This window comes from Crocodylus porosus, unplaced genomic scaffold (assembly GCF_001723895.1).
Source record: "Crocodylus porosus isolate Cpor-Errol unplaced genomic scaffold, CroPor_comp1, whole genome shotgun sequence".
Lineage (NCBI taxonomy): Eukaryota > Metazoa > Chordata > Crocodylia > Crocodylidae > Crocodylus > Crocodylus porosus.
In genome coordinates, this window is record NW_017728931.1 from 142886440 (window position 1) to 142907134 (window position 20695).

General features: G+C 49.4%; 1 protein-coding gene across 2 annotated transcripts in view; it reads right to left on the reverse strand.

Annotated features, from left to right (window-relative positions):
• The window catches only part of NRF1 (nuclear respiratory factor 1), a 59213-nt gene extending 40549 nt beyond the window's left edge, over nt 1-18664 (reverse strand). The window contains exons 1-5 of one of the 2 annotated variants that reach the window (XM_019543818.1): nt 18195-18664; nt 17839-18070; nt 12620-12734; nt 9987-10113; nt 7942-8082 (exon numbers count right to left, since the gene is read on the reverse strand). In XM_019543818.1, the coding sequence (XP_019399363.1) occupies nt 7942-8082; nt 9987-10113; nt 12620-12734; nt 17839-18061 (606 nt within the window). In that variant the 5' untranslated portion in view covers nt 18062-18070; nt 18195-18664. The remainder of the gene's footprint in view (nt 1-7941; nt 8083-9986; nt 10114-12619; nt 12735-17838; nt 18071-18194) is intronic. The other variant, XM_019543819.1, reaches the window with a different exon arrangement.
• Between the last annotated feature and the right edge of the window lie 2031 nt (nt 18665-20695).

A 20695-nucleotide genomic window follows, 5' to 3' on the forward strand; every position in this document is an offset into this window, starting at 1 on the left:
ACGCAGTACTCCAGCTGTGGCCTCACCAAGGCCGAGTACAAGGGGAGAATGACGTCCCGGGATTTGCTCGAGAAGCATCTATGGATGTAAGGCACTTACATTTTACAGGGAAGTCTCAAAGAGAACAGACTTTCAATGCACAGCTCCAGTTAAGAAATTTGCCTTTTTCTGTGCTCCAATAATATAGACAGATCTTACTGGATTTTTCACGGGAAATAAGACTCTTGTCTTATCAGACAGAAGGCAGGCCAGCCTGACAGACATGTTCCTGAAAAAGCTATGGGAAGTGTAAAGAGTGAAATGGCTCCATTGGAACAAGAGTGCTAGTGCGACGAGACAGTCTTTTAGGACCAGAGAACAGGCCTATTAGCAAGAAATGCTACTGTGAAATGCTGTTAGCATGGAGATGAATGCTGCATATGGAGCTGTGAGTTTTATGCCCTGCTCACTGCTGTTCGTAGTGCAGGTCCCAATAATGGGGTGGGATCCCACAGTGCCAGGAGCTGCACAAGCACAACACAAAAGGCCTCCTTTTCCAAGGAGCTGACCATCTAATGCTCACCATCACCAAAGCATGCCAGCATCAGAGGATTTAAAGAGAAACAAGCTACATAAAGATAAAACTGCATCTACCTCCCAACCTCTCACCCCCAACTGCTAGTGGCCCTGTTGGAAACCAGTTGAACTGTATTCTCTGGGTTTACTGCTGCCCCCAGAATTGCTTGTTGTGACCACCACCTCCATCACTTAATTGCTTATGATCCTCCTGTTGCGGTTACACAAGCCTGCAGCGCAAGGCAGCTCAGGTAACAGGGATCAATTGCCTCTGGTTACAACCGCGATAAGTGCCAGTGAGCAGGGAGCAGACAGCCCCCAAACAGGCTTAATTTTTTACCACGGAGACGCTGGCTTTTGTTCATGCAAGGCCACATGCACCAGCCCAGATCTCAGGTGCTTCAGCACCAAACCCCAAGCTGACAGGATGGGGGACACGTGGAAAAAAAAAATTAACTGACTGGTAAAGTCCTTATCTTACACAAATGCATCTCAAAGTTACTCATGGCTGCATGCAACACCCTTTCACAGCACCCTGTATCAGACACCAGAAAAAAGAGGGGGAATACGCCTAACAGGATGGTGGGGACGCTTCTTGTGGACTTGGCATAAAGCTAAGATCACCACCGGAGGCCTCAGGATCTCACTCAGAAACCACCTGAACTTCAGCTCCTCAAATACTTACTAAGCCAGTCCTAGGCCAAGACATCACGAACAAGGGTAGAAAGCTAGATCACCGCCTCACTGCTCTGTGCACCCCCTGTGCTGTTTCAGGGAAGGAAGGAGATCCCAAATGTTAAATTACACCCAAGGGCAGTAACTGTACCTATATTTCTATAGCTCCTTTCCTCTGAGATCTGGAAGTAAGCACTGCCCAAAGCAGAAATGGGGAGACTGAGGCCAGGAAAGGTTAAAGGCCTTGCCCAAACTCAGTGGCACAATCAGCCAGATCCTCTACCCCTCTGTGCCACAGGACTGCCCATCTAGAGCCATGGGGACAACTGTCACACCGCAAAGCGCTTAGGTCTCAGGCAAGAGGCTCCACAGAAATGCTGTCAGTAAATTAAACGCATGAATGGAATTTGGCTGCCTGGTACAAAAAGAGTTAAATGGCTCCTTCAGAGAGCGCCTAGCTGCAAGCTGTGTTCCTTGTTAACAGATGGATTAATTACTAGTCCTCGGGAGTTCAGAGGCTCAAGCTACTCAAGGCGCTTGTTAAGAAGGGTTTGCTTGTAATCCACTGGGGAGACAATCAGCAGCAGCGACAGAGGCATTGCAACCTGCTCGAGTACAGGACCTCTCTAATTAGCATCACAACAAGGGCTGCCCCTCAGCTGGCCTACTCACAAAGGTCACGAAGTGCAGGCTGCAGCACTCAGACAAGGGCCCCGGATCACCCCGCGTGCAGTGCACAGGTGGGAACCTGCCCCGCGAGGTGGGCTCCCAGCTCCCAGACCCTCACCGGCCCCCATCCAAGACTGACCAACTCCGGTGAAGTCTCATCGCTTCTAAACGTAAAGATTTGTTGTGAATTTCTTCTGTCACTCAGAAGGGATCTTGGTGAGCCGAAGTGCAAGGTGTACGGGAGGCACTGTGAGGGAGGTTTTTTAATGCCTTGGCTAGAGCAGCCTTTTAAGGAGAAGGACTGAGATGAACCTGGGAAGATGAGTTAATCCTCATCACAGCCACCTTCAGTGCCCAACACCCCAAACTGCACCCTGTTAGAGTCCCCAAATGTCAAAGGGAATAAGGAACTGCACAAGATGCAGCTAACATGGGTCAAGCCTAAACTTATGGTTTGCAAAGAAAGCAGTTTCCAGAGCAGAGCACCTGCTAATAATAGCCTTGCAGTGGCTTGCACAAATTCAGGGCTGTGGATCCTCCAAGGGAGAGTACCAGACAAATGCAACAGGCATGGGGGAAGCCAAGTACACAAGAGGTGAAGCAGTAGCCACAGTAGCCCCAGACCGGTGAGACTGCATCTGACCACCTCGCCTAAATGGTGGGAAAACTCCGTTCTGCAGTAGCAAATTTTAGACCGAACAGTCCCGTGCTAAAAGAAATCCCAATTAATTTTTTATCCAAAATGAGGCAGCTGTCCACATACCAACAAACTCTTCATCACAAATATCCTTTCTGTTAAGCTCACATAGCTTTTGCTGCACCTTCATTCATTCTTCATTCTTGTCCATGACAGGTCAGAGCAAGAGAGGGCTTTGCAGATTTAATCATCTGCTGAAGCAACTGTGAAATCTAGGGCCCTAACTAATGGGTCTCAGTGGAAGCCAAAGACACTCAAGACCTGGCTCTTGAGGTGCTGGGGAAATAAAGCAGGTTTGTACCTGCGCAACTGGAGTCAAGCCTGGCTCCAACAGCAGGGTTTCTTCTAACAGCACTGAAAGGCTTTTTGAGAGTTCACCATGTACAAGTGCTCCAGCCACAACCTTTTCTCAGCACTGCTGCCCCAGTCCTTTGAAGTCCTTTTTCTCTGGCATTACATTACATCCTCTCCTCTCCACCATCACCACAGGCCTTGGTCAGGTGAAAAAGCAGCATATTAGAGGTGTTGACTCATTGCCCAGACTCCTATGCATCCTCCAGCCAAGAGCATCAAAGTGATCACTGCTGCTTAGAGATCCCTAGACCGCATTAGATCCCACAGCATCCGGGACTGCCAAGAGAGTCTGGAAACCCTCCAAATGCTGCATGTGGCAGCTCCGTCCTAGAAGGGTGCTGTGAAGGAGGTACAAGCGCCTGCGCCAAATGAAGGAGCTGATGGAGGCAGCTTTCTGCACCCTGCAGTGCACTGTTAAAGGTTGGCTCCAAATCTGCGCCCCCAATCAAGCTCTTGCCAGGACTAGCTAACTCTGCTTCCCCAGAGCAGCTTAGCACTGAAGGAATTGGGTCTGGGGCTCAGCTGCAGACCCACAAGAAACAAACCACTGTGAACAAGTTCGGGGGGCTGGGTTCATCCTTGCCTGCAAGTCCTATGAAGGTGTTTGAACAAAGAAATGAAAGTTCAGTGAAAGGACAAATCCTGCCCTCGGGGCCTTGTTACATCTTATGCCTCGTGAGCTATGCAACTGTTAACTGGCTGAAAGTTTCCAGCAGTCACACTTTCAACTTCAGCGGCACATCTATGGGGAGCAGACACACCTTAACAAAACAGGCCCAGGGTGGTGCAGACTAAGGGGTAACCCTGCCCTGGAGTGGTGTAACTTTTTGCTGCATAACAAGTGCTTTAAGGCACTTTAAGGTGTTAATGTGTGAACCACGAAGGGGTTAACAGCTCCAGGAGCCGCCCAAAATTACTGTGCAATAAGACTCTCAAAAAAGTGAAAGCAACTTGCAGCAGATTCCATGGTTTCTGTTGGCATAGGCGCAGAACAGGACCTTAGGTGCTACTAAACCTCATTCACCAAAAAACATTTTGCTAGTAGACAGCAGGTCTTCCACTGGGCTCAGCCCATAGTCAAAATGCACAGCGAGCCCAATGGAAGAGGTTCCCCTGAGTAAAGGCATCAGGAACAACTCCGCTGCAGTGAGTTTGCCACGCACAGCACAGGTGGGCAGCACTCCCCCTCTGCAAATCCATGGAAACATGCTGCACTCAGGCTAGAGAAGGCTTTATTTCCCCCAAGGCCCCCAAAGAAGCAGGGTAATTAACAGGAGGAGAGTCATTTTCATCTCCTCTTCAGTGAGCTAAACCTAATGCCTCTAACACCTGTCTGAGGCTACCTGCAGCTGCTCAAAGCCAAGGCTTCATTTTTCCATTGACATATCCCTTAATTGCCCTGCCCTGTTTGTGTGTTTGAGTATTTCTACTGGGCTTTGTATATTCCAGGCACAAAATAGAAGGGGTTGAAAAAGCCAGATTTGAGCAGCTAAGAAGGGGAACATCCGGAAAAGAATGCGTAGAACCCTGGAAAAATCAAAATCATCAGCTGGGAACTGGAAAATCTTGTATCTGCCCAGCCGGGAGACTTCTACAGCTACGCAAGATGCTGCATTATTTGCACTGGTTTGGGTGCTAGTGGCCTTTTCGGGTGCTAGTGCATTATCTGCACTGATTTTGGTGCTAGTGGCCTATCCTGTTCTTCCATGTGAATGCAGAACCCTGAACTCGGGTGTTTGTAGAGCCCTGGAGCTTGACACTTCACATATTTATAAACCTCTGAGAAATGACTGAAAATTGCGTGCCTACTGATTGAGAATCTCAGCTCCCCGCAGTGCCAGAGTGCTACCCAGGTTTTACTGGCACAAACATTTCCTTCTCTTAGCCCTGAAGAGGTGTTCAGCTCCAGGATCAGGATCTGGAGTCTACAATCAACAAAACTTTCACTCTGCTCCAAATGCAGCTTCTCTGTTACTGTTACCCAAATAAGGTGCCTTAAAGGGCAAAAAGAGATCGGCTGAATTTTCAGATGCCACGGCAAGTCAGGAGCCATGGTAGTGAGAATCGTTATTGCTGTAATACTTCGCCCAGGTCCAGCCCTCTCCTATCCAAGGCTCTCAAAGAAGTTTCCATTTACAAAGACACCCCCATTTTGCAGATGAGGAAGTTGAGAAGTGGTAAAGTGACCTCCCACCTCAGGTCTGATAATTGGGGTTTTATGTAAAATAAATGGGGAGTCTGTCCAGTGCCTGGGAGAAACACTAGCCTGGCTGAGGAGTTACTTGATTGTTCTCAATAAAAAGCACCACTTCTGCAAGAAATCCCTTCCTAATTAGACCCTTTTTTTACTGCTGGGCACCTCACTAGGTCTCAAAATAAAAGGCCTCCTACAGTACTTCATGGCTGCATCAGCAGTTTGCAACTTTACTAAGAATGCTGCTGTGGTAGGAAGCCCTGGCTCAAATACTCTGCGGGGTCCAGAGGTTGGGGAAGTCCGACACAGAGCAGGCTTGGACCAGCCAGCCCCTCTGCCATCCTGTTCATTCTCAGAGCACTTGGCAGCGTGCACCTTCCTCGTTGGGGTTCGGGCCCCACTGTGCTGGGTACTGCCTCAGCCCTCCAGGGCCGGGAAGGGCTCAGTCAGTTGTTCATTCCCCTCATCCAAAAGCAATCTAGTTCTAGAGCAGATGTTACTGAAAGGGTGGCCCGTACGCCAAATGTGGCTTGTGAGCTCCTTGGATGCAGCCCACCACCCAGGACTGCCCTGGTGAAATGGCCCTTCGGGGCAAAATTTCAGAAACTGTTCTAGTCAAGGAGAAAGTGGAGCTTCTTTAGGAAGCTAAGAGACCTAACGAATCTGTGAAGGTAACTTTTCCAGGACTCCGATTGCCACCTTTCACCCTGGCAGTGAAGGAACCCCAAGCTAGAAAAATAGAAAAAGGAAGGTCCAGGAACTGGATACTATAGATCAACACAACCCCCAGGGCCACCAGACTGCATGAAAAGTTCATGTCTCGAAATGCAGAATTTCCTTAACAGCTGATAGCTGAGTCCAAGGTTTGGACCCCAGAAGACACCAAGCTGCTTCCATTCTTGATCTACCCCAAGAAGGTATTTCTTGCTTTAATAAAAAGGTAACATGCAAGAGTGGAGGGGCTGCAGCCGTGGGCCGGAGGGGAAGTGATTAAAGAGTCCTTGATGTTACTTGTCGCATTTCTAACACTGTCATAAAAATGAAAGATTTCTGTGCAGTAAAGCCAGCAGAGGGGATTCTGAGGATGAAAACTGGTTATTTGTAGGTGCAGGCCACACTAACAGCCAGGTGGTTACTAGTCAAACCCTGCTTTTTAACAGCTGTGAATATGCATGGACATGCATTCTGCACCTTCCAGGTAACAAGTCTCTTAAATTTGTTAACAGGTCGCAGGAATTGTGCAGTTGTCTTGGGAGCGAACCTCACATTTGCCTCCTCACCGGTCCTTTCCCTCCATCCCACTAGCATCATCACTATCTTCCATGTTCCTCCCTCATTCTCATCACTGCTGGCACCTGAACCTTCCAGCCTTCAGCTCCTGCCCGTAAGAGACCAGCTGCCTCCCTCCCCACAAACACTCTCCGTATCAAGCACTTCTTTTCTTCAAACCCTTAATTTCCTCTTGCTACTCCCAAATCCCAAAGGCGGAGGCTATACGCAAGAGATCAGGTAAAATGCTTTAATATATTAGCTATCAAATGTCTCTTTGACCCCTTGCTTTCTTCCTGTGGCACAACACAAGGCTTGGTTGTTTGTTATCAGGTGCTCTGCAGCCATGATGTGCAGAAAGGGGCAGAGGGGATGCTCACATAGGCCCATTTGGACACGTGTGTGTTAGATGGGTGCCTGCAATCGTAAGGAGCCAGGCTTGTTGACCCCAGAGTCACTCCTATCCCTCTCTTCCTAACTTACGGGACCCGGTGAGGCCAGGCAACACTGGCCTCGCACTTCGTGCACAAGTGCTTTGGGAGATGCGAAGCAAAGCTGCCTGGGAACAGCACTCCTTCGAAAACAAACCGTGGCTATGGAGGAAGGAGGTGCCTGGTGTCTCCTGTGCTCTGCAGAGATGAGCCCTCCCTGCTCTATCGTGAGACTCCCTGGATGCAGCCGACCACCCGCTCTCACTCCATCCCCTCACCCTTGTGCCCTTGGAGTTCCTCTCTCCTCCCTGCCAACACTCAGATTTGTTTGGATGCAACAAACAGCCAAGATGAGCATGTGCAGAGCCTCTCGCTCACCTTCTTCTCACAGCGTTAATCCTTCCCATTCCTGCCACCTCCAGGGATGGGAGTGAGGACATTTATATACAAAGCTGCCCTGATCCCTCCCTTCCCAGGGGACCTTTCCCTTCAAATCCCCCTGCCCATTTTTCTGAGGTATAGGGAGATTTCATGCCAGTGCATGTCTGTTCAGAGACAGGCTGGGCCAGAAGAGGGTGCAGCATCCCCTGCCCCCCCAGGACGGATGACTCACTGCAACCACCAGGTACAAGCAAGCTGCCCCTGCCTCCGAGACGAGAAAATGGGGCTGGTCCTGGAATATCGCTATCAGCAAGCTTCCCTCCACTCCAAGCCACAGCCTCAGGGACAGAGGGAAAGGTGGCAAAAGACAACATGCATGGCTTAGCTCCCATTTTGGTTTGCCTCAGGCACCTGTCCTGATATTAGCACCCACAGGTGCAGCACCTAGGGCTGCATCATTCACAGACGGGTGGCAGGACACCACTGACCCAAAGGAAAAGGGCAAGTGGATTCTCAAGAGTTCTAAGGTTTCATGCAGGAAATAGCCCAGGATAAAGCTTCATGTCTAACCAAGGCCCCTCAAGTCTCGCTGGAGAGGCAGAAGCAAAGCCTCCCTCGGGACACACAGAACCTGTGCTGCCAAAGCCAACAGGGTCTGAGCACAGCCTGCAAAACTCCGTTACTGCTTCCAAGTTTCCATTGCCCCGGCCGCTCACCTGGGTCATCTTGTCCACAGAGACAGGGATCCCATCAATGGTTAGGGGGGGCAGCTCTGAGTTAACCTCTTGTGGCGCAGGTGCGTGTTCTGCTAGTGCTGACTCCAGGTCTTCCAGGATCATGCTCTTGTACTTGCGCACCTGCGGGGAATCATTAGGCTCCGATAAACAAAGTAAAGAGCAACAGGAGAGGCCAGGGTGCTAGGTAACGGGAGGCGGGCCCCCGTGCCTTCCCCAAGATGCTACAAACAATGCCCCAGCTTGCAGGTAAAAATACCCATCGGCCCTGAAGACTAGAGAGCGGAGCTGCGGCAAAAAGATGATGAAACTGCAAGTAACACCAGCAAACAGAGGGAGCAAGAGATTCAGAGAAAAGTTTGGGAAAAATATTGCTGTTTTCCTCCCACCGTGAGGCTGAGAGGCTGGATGGAATCACAGTATCACAGAAAATGAAGGTTGGAAGGGCCCTCGGGAGACCATCTACTCTAACGTCCTGCTCCAAGCAGGACCAGCCCCAACTACATCATCCCAGCCAAGCCTTTGTCTACCCAGGTCTTCAAAACCTCCAAGGATGGAGACTCTATCACTTCTCTGGGTAGCCTCTTCCAGTGCTTTATCACTAATTTCATGAGAAAGTTTTTTTCCCCAATATCAACTTAAGCAATGGTCTCAAGTCGAAGAAAAGGAAGTTTAAGTTGGATATTAGGAAAAACTCTCTTACTAGGAGAATGGTGAAGCACTAGTACGGGTCACCTAGAAAGGTGATGGAGTCTCCATCCTTGGAGGTTTTTAAGGCCTGGCTTAACAAAGCCCTGGCTGGGATGATGTAGTTGGGGGTGGTCCTGCTTTGAGCAGGGGGGGGTTGGACTAGATGCAACCTCTTGTGGTCTCTCCCAGCCCTTGTTTTCTATGATTCTATGAATGAATGCAAAGGGCTCCCTTTTACCCACCAACCTCTCCAGTTAACAAATAGTGATGCCATATTGGAGAATTCAAACCTGACCTAAACTTCCCTTGCTACAACTTGGGACCATTGCTCCTTGTTCTGTCACCTGCATCACTGAGAACAGTGAGAGCCAAACACTGAAAGCCAAGCTGGCTGATCTGCCCTACCCAGTCCTCAATGACTGTGATGGTCTCCGACTTCATCAGACCAAGTGGATCAGTCATCCCCCCATCCTGAGCAGGGCCTTCTCACCTTCTGCCACTAACAATGAAGCACGTGTCCAGCCTGAGGAATGCCAGCCCTGCCAGCCATCCACTAACTTCACTCCTCTAATTCCCAGTGGAGACAAGGCTGTGGCAGTGCCAGAAGACTGAGGCTTGGAGAAGCCTGAGCTGTCTTGTAGGTCACCACAAACAGGGCAGAGGCTGAACCTCAATCCAACCTTTGGGTACTGAGCAAAGCTGCAGTGGAAAAAACTGGCTAGGAGGCTACTGGCCAGTACCATCACCAGCGAATAGTTTGATACCCCAAAGCTGCTACATGTGAAAAGCTGGGAACTAGAGGTATAAATACACACATATTCTGCAAGTCCCTATGCTCCCTCCCAGCACCCAACCATTGAAGACGGCAGGACCTATAGTCTGCTCCTCCCTGTCCTACCCCTGCCCAACCCATCACTTACCAGGGCTGACAATGTTAGCTCCAGGCCTCTGGTCTTATTGCCTATCTTCCCAATAAAGCACTGTACCTACAGACCCCAAAAGGACTAAACCACAGCCTATTCTGAGGTAAGAGCAGACTCCAGCTGCACAAATAGCTCACATCACAGAGGTGATGGAAAATGAAGCTTTAGCTACAGAATAAAGTTAAGATCCCACTTAGGTGATCTCCCACATCCACATAAAGGACACAGGACCTCAGTGTTAAAGGCTGATCTGAAAGACCCATCAGGATCAAACTGTCTTTCCGGCTCAGATCTGAATCCGTCCCCAGTGGATTGGAATATCTCAAACTCGAAGCTGAGACCACCAGCTGGTTCTGAGCAGAACTGCAAGGCAGGAGCAATGAGCTGCTTAGCTCCCTTCCCACTGAGACCTACCACATTCTCCAACGGTGCAGCGCCAAACACTTTAAAAACAGGGTTGGGTTTGGAGGGTGAGATGCAAAGGACGATGGCTTGTTGCCCCACTCGGGTGGTGTATTCATCTAGCGTGGCACGGAGCTTCCTGAAACAGGGAGGGGAACAGAAAGCAATGAGTACAATAGCTCATTCCACCCACTGCCCTTTGAGATATCAATGTCGCTTCTCGACACTGTCTAGTCACAAAGCTCAGGGGAAAGGGGGAAGAGGAAGTCCTTCCTCTGCTTCTGCAGGTGCCTCTGGCCAGGCAAAAGCTGCATGTGGAGCTTCTACGTAAGTTAAGGAAATACTTTCAGAAAATTGTTAGTATAGAAATAAGTGTGCATTGCTCAACAGTCACATAAAGGGGAGAGAGGATTCACCAAATGAGATCAAACCTCTGGGCTCAGTACAATTAGGATCTAGCTGCTGATTTTGGAAGAGACCAGAAGAACCATCCTGGAGCACAATGTCTGCTGACTACAGCATTGAATTAATGGGGAGAGCACTGACACATGTGACAGGTGCAAGATCACATGGATAGGACCCACCCTGCTGCAGATGCACTGGACTGCACTCCTGCCCCGAACCAGAACAGAGTTCATCAGCAAGCGAGAATCAGAAACACTGGAGCATATGGCCAGAGGAAACCTGCATATTCAGCCCCATTACATCAGGGAGTCCCTGGGAATGGTCCCTTATCTTTTCTTTCCTCTTATAACACGTCAGCAATGCAAGAGAGTAACAAGGAAATGGCAGGGCCTTTGCTAGAGCAGGCTATGGAAAGTGTATGCAACAAGTGGCAGGGGCAGCTCTCCCCGTGTGAGCTGCTGCTGCACATGGTATTAAACCAGGCACTTCTGAGCCACTGGCCAACAGTGACTATATTGTCGAATAGCGTTGCTGGATGACACCAGCTCTGCAGCAACTCCAGTGTCAGAGGCTCTAACCAGCTCTCATCTGGCTCACACAAGTGGCTTGAACATTAGAACAAATGTTGCATTATTCTGACTAAACAGCAAAAGTCTTCTAATGAGTTTAACTGTCAGACAACAGGAAACCAGAACGCTTGGCCAATGTGTTACCCAAGTCATTTGCAGCGGAGCGAAGAGGGAAGGGATAAAGAACATGTCACTTTGAAAATGCATGCTGCTACCCTCCAAAAGGGGAGAGGATTTGCTCTTCAGAAATCTCTCAGTGCCCAGGGCTGTGTTGTCAGGGCCCAGGAGGAGGAGGAAAACCAAAATGAACCCTGCCAGCTACTTTGGATGCACATTATTTAATAATAAATATTAACTCTGCTCTCCCCTTTTTGTCTGGTCACATACAAGCTCAATCATGCGACTCAGCAGATGACTAAGCAGAGGTAAAACAAAACTAACTGTCACTCACCTACCTCCGAAAACTTACGAAGTAGGAGGACGAAAAACAGGGGAGAGGAACCCAGATACTAGCGTTTTATGGCAAAAAAGGGGGAAGGAAACTATTGAGACCGCTCAAAAAAGCTTTCATAAAAGGCTGGGGGGAAAAAAGAAAATTGCTGCATGGGAAGCAATTGGAGATCTGGAAGCATTCTGGGTAATGGCTTGTCCTCATTTTTCCACAACTGAACTTTGCAAGATCCTGGAAAATGAGGACTTATTTTAATCTGCCAGCTGGCAGATCAATGGCATTGGAGATCCTTTCAAACATGGCCAGCAAAGCGGTTCTACCCTGGCCAGGTCCAAACCCACCTCTAGAGGCAGAGCAAGCAGTGTCAGGGAGCAATGGCAGGGGAAAAGGGACGTTACTGCAGCAATCGCTCCCACCCCACCCAACCAAAATACATTCCTAATAGGGCTCTGTCCATGGATTTCGGCAGTGGGCCCTGCCACCTATTTGCTTTGCTCTCAAATTCCTGAACTATGCAGCTCCTAGAGATGCCAGATGCCACAGCTCCATGGGCCAGATGTTTAAAACAACTGTTTTAAAGGGTTAGATAAGTTTTTTGGCCCACAGTACAGCAGGCCCCATAGTTTCCAAAGCTGCTTCAGCTTCTGACCAAGAAACTTCCCCTCCCCCAGGGCTGCAGTGCTGGCAGTATCACTTTTCAGCATGGGAGTCAAAGGGCTGTGGCAGGCTCTATTGGACGAGGGAGGGCAGGTACAGATGCAAAGGAAGCCGGGAGGGCTTCCAAGGGAGTCACAGCTCATAGCACAGTACAAATCTTGGTAATGAAGGCATTGGGGCAATAGGAAGAAGTACTTTCTGCTACCCAGAGCTGGGGCATGGCAACTCCGGGGGTTTTCAAGATAACCATTACTAGATCCATTAAGAATTCAAGTAGAAAAAAGCTCAGTGACACCGACTGAATGCATGAGCAGGGAGGAATAGAAATGAATCGTGCATGCCACCAGAACGGCCCCTCCAGCCCCCGGGGGCCATGCTGGCATAGCCGAGACCCAAGAGCTGCAACTGGAGCCATTTATGCAAAGGGAACGCAGCCCTCAAGTTCCAGGAAGGTTGCCAAGTAGGTCCTCAGCTTTGAGCAACCCATGGTCTTGCGAGCAACAGCCAGGCACTGGGACACAGAGGTGGACGTGGCCAGCAGCTGTGGGAGGAGAGGGACTTACCGCAGCAAGCGCGTCTGCTGCCTCTTGCGGATGGACGGGTTAGACTCAAAAACGTGAGGCCGTTTTCGTTTTTTACCCGTTGCCACGGCGGCGGCAGCTGCCATTCCCACTGGGCCTGCAGACAAATGACAAAGGCCCAGTGAGAGCAGAGTTTATTACCTGGACAAGGGGGAACGGACCATTACACCAGCTGGACCAGGGCTGAAGGGCTCACCCCATCCACCTCCCATCCACGGCAAGAGCAAAGAAACCAGAACTGCTTACAAAGCTCTCACAAAGCAGTGAGATCTCCCCCCATCTTGGATCAGAGCATTTCAACCAATGCCACCCAGGCCAGCAGGCCACAAGCAGCATCATACCTAGACTCCTGGCGGTCCCAGGCATACTTTTAGTATTGGACCCCCCTTTGCCAGAAATAATGATAATAATTATCAAACAATGGAAAGAAATTACCATTTTGGGGCCCTCTTTCTGGGCAGCCACCTGGTTCGCCCATGCCTGTGTCCGGTCCTGGCCACAAGTTGGACCTCAGGTGAAAGTTGCCTAGATGTATTTGGGGTTGATTGCCTCTTTCTACCCAATGCAAACGAAACAAACCCTGCACAAGGGTTTAAATCCAGGAGAATCACTAAGGAGTGGAAAAAATACTGGATTTCTCCTCCTCCAAGGCTAAGGAAGAAAGGAAACCCCCAGCTTAAAGAAGGCTTTTCTACCTTAAACCTTCAGAATTTAAAATGCAGGTTCTTTGATTTCTCTGGGTTAGAGGTGGCTTGAGAGGCCATGTCACAAGCACTTGTACCAATGTCTTTAACCTAAGTCCCTGCATGTAGATCTTTAACAGCCATACCTATTGCTACATGGGTGATGCATGTCAAGTGGCTCTGTACAGACTATGTGGAAACTACCAGGCAACATCCCTATGGCACAAACACCTGCTGCTGCTACTGCCAACATGACTGGGGAAGGCACTATGAACCATAAAATCCTTCTATGTCCCACAACTGTCAGGACAGAAATGATCTCTGATAGGGGGACTCCATGCTGCCAGGGAATAGTGATGTCCCTGATGGATCTGTAGAGCAGCAAGGAATGCAGCAATCACAGGGTTAAAACAAATCAAACCCCCCTATCATCAAATTTCAGACACTGATGTTATACAGCAAGCAGCTCTGCTCTCTGACCGCTGAGCTGAAGGGCAGAGGCAGTCGATGCTCCTGTTAACATCCTGAAGGTATCAGAACAGAGCTCGACTTCAGGAAGCTCTGGATCCTGCTCCTGCTTCTGCTCCTGGATTCCTGAGCAGGAAACAACTGTCCCCTGCCTCAGTTTCCCCAACACAGTATTTCAAAACCTATTTCATTCTTGCTGGAAGACTGTTCATTTAGTAGTCTGGTGGTTAGTTGCTGCAGAAAGATTAAGAACCAGAAAAATCAAGCACCACACCATGGTGTTTCAGTGATCTAAGATTAGCTATGTATCTCTCCAGAAGACACAGTAGTCTTCGTATCTTTGAAACAGCTTCTTCCTCTGATCCAACCATGGAGGGGCTGACCTCTGGCTCCAGGTATGAGGGGAGAAGGAGAAGGGCATCTACTGCTCCTGCTGTTTTATCAGGCAGTCACTTTAAGATGGAAAGAGATGGCAACTTGGCCCTTCTAGCAGAAGAACTGCAGACGCGGGGAGGCCTTTGTACTCGTGAACACTAGAATTTCACGTGACGTGCAACTCAAAGCCCAATTTACATGGGTATTGGTTGTGTGGTCATCTGATCGGGAAGGGAAGCAGTTAAGCAGAAAGAGAAACAAGAGCATCTCTGGCCAGACACTAGTACTCCCAGTTTCTATCCCGAATTCATAAATAATCATCGCTCTCTATTTCAGCAGACACAGGTGGCTAGCGATCAGCACCGGAGCAGCTGGCTTTTAGATCAGAGCAATTCATATTGTTCTGATGCCCTCTGGTGACCACTCCTAGAATTTCACAGGGAAAACTGCTCCAGAAAATCTAACATGCTGAGAAGAGAAGAAATATTTAAGGATTTTTTTTGCTTGATTTTGAATTGAGAACACACAAGTGGTGGACACTGAAGACGACAGGAGGTTTCAGTGAGGGAATTAACAGTGACTTAATGTTATTAATTAATACTTAAATAGCAGTAGTATCTATACTGAGAGAACTCAACCAGGCTGATGCTCCATTGTGTTACACCCTCAGTGATGATAAGCCAAACTACTCAGAGTGTAGGAAACAAGAAAGCAAAATGAAATAAGGTGGAAAGACTGGATTTTGAGAATATATAAAAAATGCAGAACTGATATCATCAAGAGTTGAGGGAGGTGATAACACAGGAGGTCCCAGACATGGGGCAAATGAGGTCACGTGGTGCCTCGATGCCAAGATGAGACGTTCCAGCTCATTCACAAGGAGAGTCAGCCCTGGACACTGCAGGGATGGGTCACTGGTTGCTAATCTAACCAAGAAAAATTATTGGAGGGTCTACAATCTGGACAGACTTTGGAGGGCCGGGTCAAAGTGTGGATGTAAATCAGAGCAGAGAGAAGGTTGCAATAATGATGCCAGAAAATGGCTAGGGACTGGATGGGGAGGTTACTTGCTGGGACAAAGACGAAGGGTTGAGTTTTCAGTATGTGGTGAAGGAACAGCTGGATCCAGCAACATACAACAGAGGGAGTCGCAGGTTAGATGGGTGCAAGACTAGGAGGATGATGGTGTTAAACAGTGAATGAGGGAAGCAGAAGAGATCCGAGTCAAAATAAGGCACTTGGTTTTAGTCATCTAAAACCATCAGCCTCGGGCTGTGACCTTGGAATTGGGTCCAGTGACAATGACCGCAATGACTTTAGGGTGAAATGAGCAACAGAGGGAGGCAACTAAAGCAGAGGTGGGCAATTATTTCGGGAGGGGGGCCACTTACTGAGTTTTGGCAAGCCATCGAGGGCCTCATGACAGGCAGCCAGGGGCAGATAAATATTAATTTTCTAAATTTTTTAGGGGCCCTGTGGGCCAGATAGAATGACCTGGTGGGCCACATCCAGCCCGCGGGCCGCATTTTGCCCACCCCTGCTCTAAAGCATCACTGCTGTACCCACAATGCCTTCTGCTACCCCGAGGGAGTGTCTGTGTCCCCAGAAGGAGAAGCGACATGGGATGACCCATCCATTTCCTTTCCTGCATTAACTTCCTTGGCAAAAGGTTCCCTGCACTGCTGACAGATTGGCATGACTGGTGATTAAAATGCCTTCCAAGCAGTGGGGATACTGAGACCTAGGATCTGCACCCAGTCATTCATCTCCCATGGGCTGCTAGTTTTGCCTTTGCTGAGAGAGAAGGGCTTAAGTCTTTCACAGGTTAGTGGTAGGCACAAAAGGGTCCATCCACATGCTGCCAGCTCAGACCCCAACCCACATACCTGCATCTCTGGAGTTCCTCTGCTCGCTTTCATATCAAATTTCACTGAGTCATTCTTCCCTCCAAGCTTCTGCATATTGCCCCAAGTGCTCACACCTCTTTCCCAGCTACATCTGCCCTGGTCCCTGTGGTTGGATCTCCTTCCTATTCCCCTCTACTTTCCTAAGACCCACATGACTCTTAAGTCCTAGTTGCTATCCCACTTCTCACCCAAAAGGTCCCACCTGGACCTTAAAGCAATCTGGCTGTAAATTCTGACCCCGCTGCACCCAGGACTTGCTCTCCTGTGTGATGCTGTGTTTCACCTTCTTCAAGGTTTTCCACATATTTCCATGTCATACAGCCCTGATGCTTACTTCATGGCACTAAGTAATGCAGGTGAGTTTCAATGACTGTTTATAGCCTTGCAGGTCACCTTCGGTTCAACAAACGGACATCAAAGTTTTACTGTTCCAAAAGAAAGCCTGACGTGACAGGAGGGCAGATGGTGACCAGTCATCTTTTTTGTATTTTAAACCAGTAGGGTTAAAACCAACCCAGGATGAAATTTCAAGGGCTTTCGCTGGGAAGGGCCTATGACTCTGTCTTGTCATCCTGCATGGAAGATTCCACTAATGGGCTCAAGGATCCTTTTGGGTCAAGCCATATCTGGGTGAGTTTCCTTTCCAGCCTGGATGGTGTGGCAGTTAGCAGATTATTTGTACTATTTACTAGGTCAGGCTATTCCCATTCAGTGATTAAACTCATTTGCCTGTGACATTTTTGCATTCATAGAAAATGAGGGTTGGAAGGGAGCTCAGGTCACATCTAGTCCAAACCCCCTGCTCAAAGTAGGACCAGCCAGGGCTTTGTCTAGCCAGGTCTTAAAAACGTCCAACAATGGAGACTCCACCACCTCCCTGGGTAACCTGCTCCAGTGCTTTGCTATCCTCCTGATGAGAAAAGTTTTCCTAATATCCAAACTCAACTTCCCTTGCTGCAACTCGAGCCCATTGCTCCTTGTTCTATCATCTTCCCCCACTGAGAACAGTCCAGCTCTATCCTCTTTCGAACCCCCCCGCAGGAAGCTGAAGGCTGCTATTAAATCCCCCCATAGTCTTGTCTTCTCCTAACTAAATCAGCCCAGTTCCCTCAGCCTCTCCTCACATGCCATGTCTCCCAGCCCCAAACCATTTTTGCTTCCATCTGCTGAACTCTCTCCAGTTTGTCCACATCCTTTCTGTAGTGGGGGGCCCAAAACTGAACACAGGACTCCAGATGTGTCTTCATCAGTGCCAAATAAAGGGGAATAGTCAGTTCCCTTGATCTGCTGACAACGCTTCTACCAATGCAGGCCAGTATATCATTAGCCTTCTTGGCAACAAGGGCACACTGTTGGCTCATATCCAGCTTATTATCCCCTGTCACCCCCAAGTCCTTTCCTGCATGCAGAGCTGCTGCCCAGCCAGTCAGTCCCAGCTTGCATCAGTGCATTATTTTCACCTTTTTGTACAGCAGACGCCTCTGGAGATTATACTTCAGAAATGAAAGCTTCATCCCTAATGTTGTCACCTCATGGATACCACAGAGACATTGCTCCATGCAGCAGCACTTGCAAGGGCCCCAAGAGGAAACCACTGTGGCACATCGAGAGGAAACCTAACTTGAACCAGAAGTCCTGGGAACCCCTGCCCCCACATCAGTCCTGACAGCAGCTCACCACATTGAGCTACCACCTGGAAAGCTACTGTGACCTAAGTGTGAATGATGAGGCACAAAGCAAATGTTCCTGAGTGCCTGGGCAGCCTTACCTGCAGCAGCCAAGTGGGCAGTGACTTCATCGGCGGCAGTGGAGTTGAGAATGTCTGAGTCATCGTAGGAAGTATCCTCTGGTGAAGAGGGCGAGTCTTCGTCCGCGCTCAGCATGCTGTGCTCAGTGTAGGTGGCCACATGGACCTGCTGCACCTGCTGGGCCACGGCATGGGCCTCGATAGTGGCCATGTGTTCTGTTTGTGTCACTCCGTGTTCTTCCATTAAGAGCTACTGTGAAAGGAGACAAGATCACAGAACAGACATAATGCCACTAAGGCACAGCAATAACACGGGGCTGAGCATCCCTCCTGCCATGCTCCCACCATTCAGCTTGGAGAAAGGGACCAGAAGTTACCTTGCCCGATGGAGGCTGACGTTAGGAGAATCTGCCACCTCTGCAGGACCACCTGGTTTCAGAGGGGCATCAGCTGCAGAGTCAAGCCCACTGGCTGCAGAGTAAGCTGGGCCTGACTTGTAAGGCCAAGCCCTTTATTTGGACTTTGGCTGCTCATTGTTTCACAACCCGCAGCAGCTGCTCCTGTTCCCCCTCAAGCCTAGTTCTTGCCCCACTCCCTGGTCCCACTTACACTGTGCGTGCATTCTGGATTCCCAGGCTCCTAACTTCTGGCACTGCCTGGACTGCAGAAGTGGATACCGCTCACCAACTAGGACTGACCCTTGTGTGCAGCCTCAGCCTCTGATCCGAGTTCCCCCCAAGCTCCTCAAGACTGCCCATCTGTCTTACAATTGCTCTCTAGGGTCACGTCCAGACGAGCGCGGACGTTTGGTTCCCTGCAGACAAGTAGCTACAGCACACCTTGTGCCACTGCTCCTTGTCCCTGGGGAACGCCTGTGCCACATGTGCTCAGATGTGCAGCAGGTTATCCCAGGTGGGGTAGGGGAGGCTAGAGCCAGCAACTGTGCTGGGTGTAGCAGCCTCACCTGGGGTCCTGGGAGCAAGAAAGCTGCAGCCCCGTTGCTCCTGCAGCTGGGAGCCTGGCCAGCAGCTGGAGTGCAGCTCTGGATGGCCAGGCTCTGGTTTTGGGTGGTGCACGCTGCCACCACATGTGCCATCCTGCCTTTTTTTTTTTCTGTATGGGTTTTTTTGACCCTAGGATCTCCCAGGGTCAACACTCCCCACCCCCGGCCCCGGTAAGGTAGCAGTGCAGGGAACATGTGAATGTGCAGTGCGCGGCGCTGCAGGCAGGGCTGCCGTGCCGCATACTGCACATCTGTGCTCATCTAGATGCAGCCCAGGAGACTGAATTGTTGGCCACACCAGAAGGCAGATCACTGTAAATTTAAGACAGGCTATTTGGACAATCCTTGCTTCTACATACTACTCTGTGGTACTCTTGAGGTGATCGTCTTTGTTGGGCTCTCACAGGACCAGTTATCCTGGGGATAACTGCATCCCACCCACGCTTTGAGAGGTGTGACCAAGGCTGGCACTCATATTTGTCACCGCAGCCCATCATTGTTACCCCAGGGACATGTCCGAAGGCAGACTGTTTGAGCAAGACATAAAACTTCCCTCTCCCACCCAGATAGTTCAAGACACAAAGCTGGAAGCCAATCCTGGATGCAACCTGCTAATACCAAACAAGAAGTAGTTTCCAAGTAAAAGTGTCTCTTGCATAGAGTTTGAGCATCAGGATAGTATCAATGTGGTCTGAACACGAGCGTGAAATAAAGCACCTTTGTCTACTGGTAAATGAGCGGATAACACCAGCTTGCACAGCCACGGAGCCGCCATCCATCTGATAGCATAATTCTGTTGGCAAGGAACCCGAGTGGAATTCTGTAGGCATTTTTGGGAGCTGCGTGCCTCCTACGCACTCAAAAAAGAATAAAAAAAAAACAACTCTAGTTTTCATTGAGCACTGTACTGTCCAAATGCCATATAAACATGAATCCATGAACCTTTCACACAGTATCTGAAAAAGCTCAAGCTAAAACGCAGATGGAAGAAATGGCAATTTACAGGGACCACTAAATGTGCAAGCTGCAGAATTCTTCCGTCTGGCCTGCAGCCAACTTTTCCAACTTTTCAATATGGAGATGCAGCCCGTGGAAATGGGAGAAACGGCGAATGCAAAGCTCCATCTTCATACCCAACGAATATATCCCCAGAAGACCTGTCACCTCATGATGAGCAGAGGTTTAGTCATCATGTCCGTCTTATCAGTTGACACAAGACAAAGTTGTATTTATAGGAGACAACTGCACAGCACCAGAGATGAAAAAAGATGTGTTGCTAATACAACAGACCTGCTTGTCTAACAAACTTTTTTATTGTCTTGTTCTAGGATCATAGGAAAGTAGGACTGGAAGGGACCTCGAAGTGATCACCTTCACCATCTGCTGTAAAGCTGGCAAGTCAGTCAGCAACCCGGAAGTTCTTGACTTCAGGAAAGCCGACTTTGGCAAGCTCAGAAGGCTTGTCAGTGAGGCCCTAAGGGACCATGACCCCAGGGAGAGGGGAGTTCAAGAAAAGTGGTTGCTTTTCAAGGGAGCAATTCTCAATGCACAAACTAAGTCTATTCCATCTTGGAGGAAAGGCAGCAAGAGGGCACAGCAGCCCTCCTAGCTCTCCAGGGACCTAGCGGACCTCCTGAGGCTAAAAAGAAAGGCCTACAGAGGCTGGAGGATGGGATTCACCTCCAAGGAGGATTATTCTGCACTGGTCCAATCCTGCAGGGAGCAAACCAGAAAAGCCAAGGCTGTGACTGAACTCTAACTAGCTTCGAGCATCAAGGACACTAAAAAGTCCTTTTTCAGATATGTGGGGAGCCGGAGGAAAAGCAAGGGCAACGTTGGACCCCTGCTGAACCAGATGGGGCAACTGACAACTGA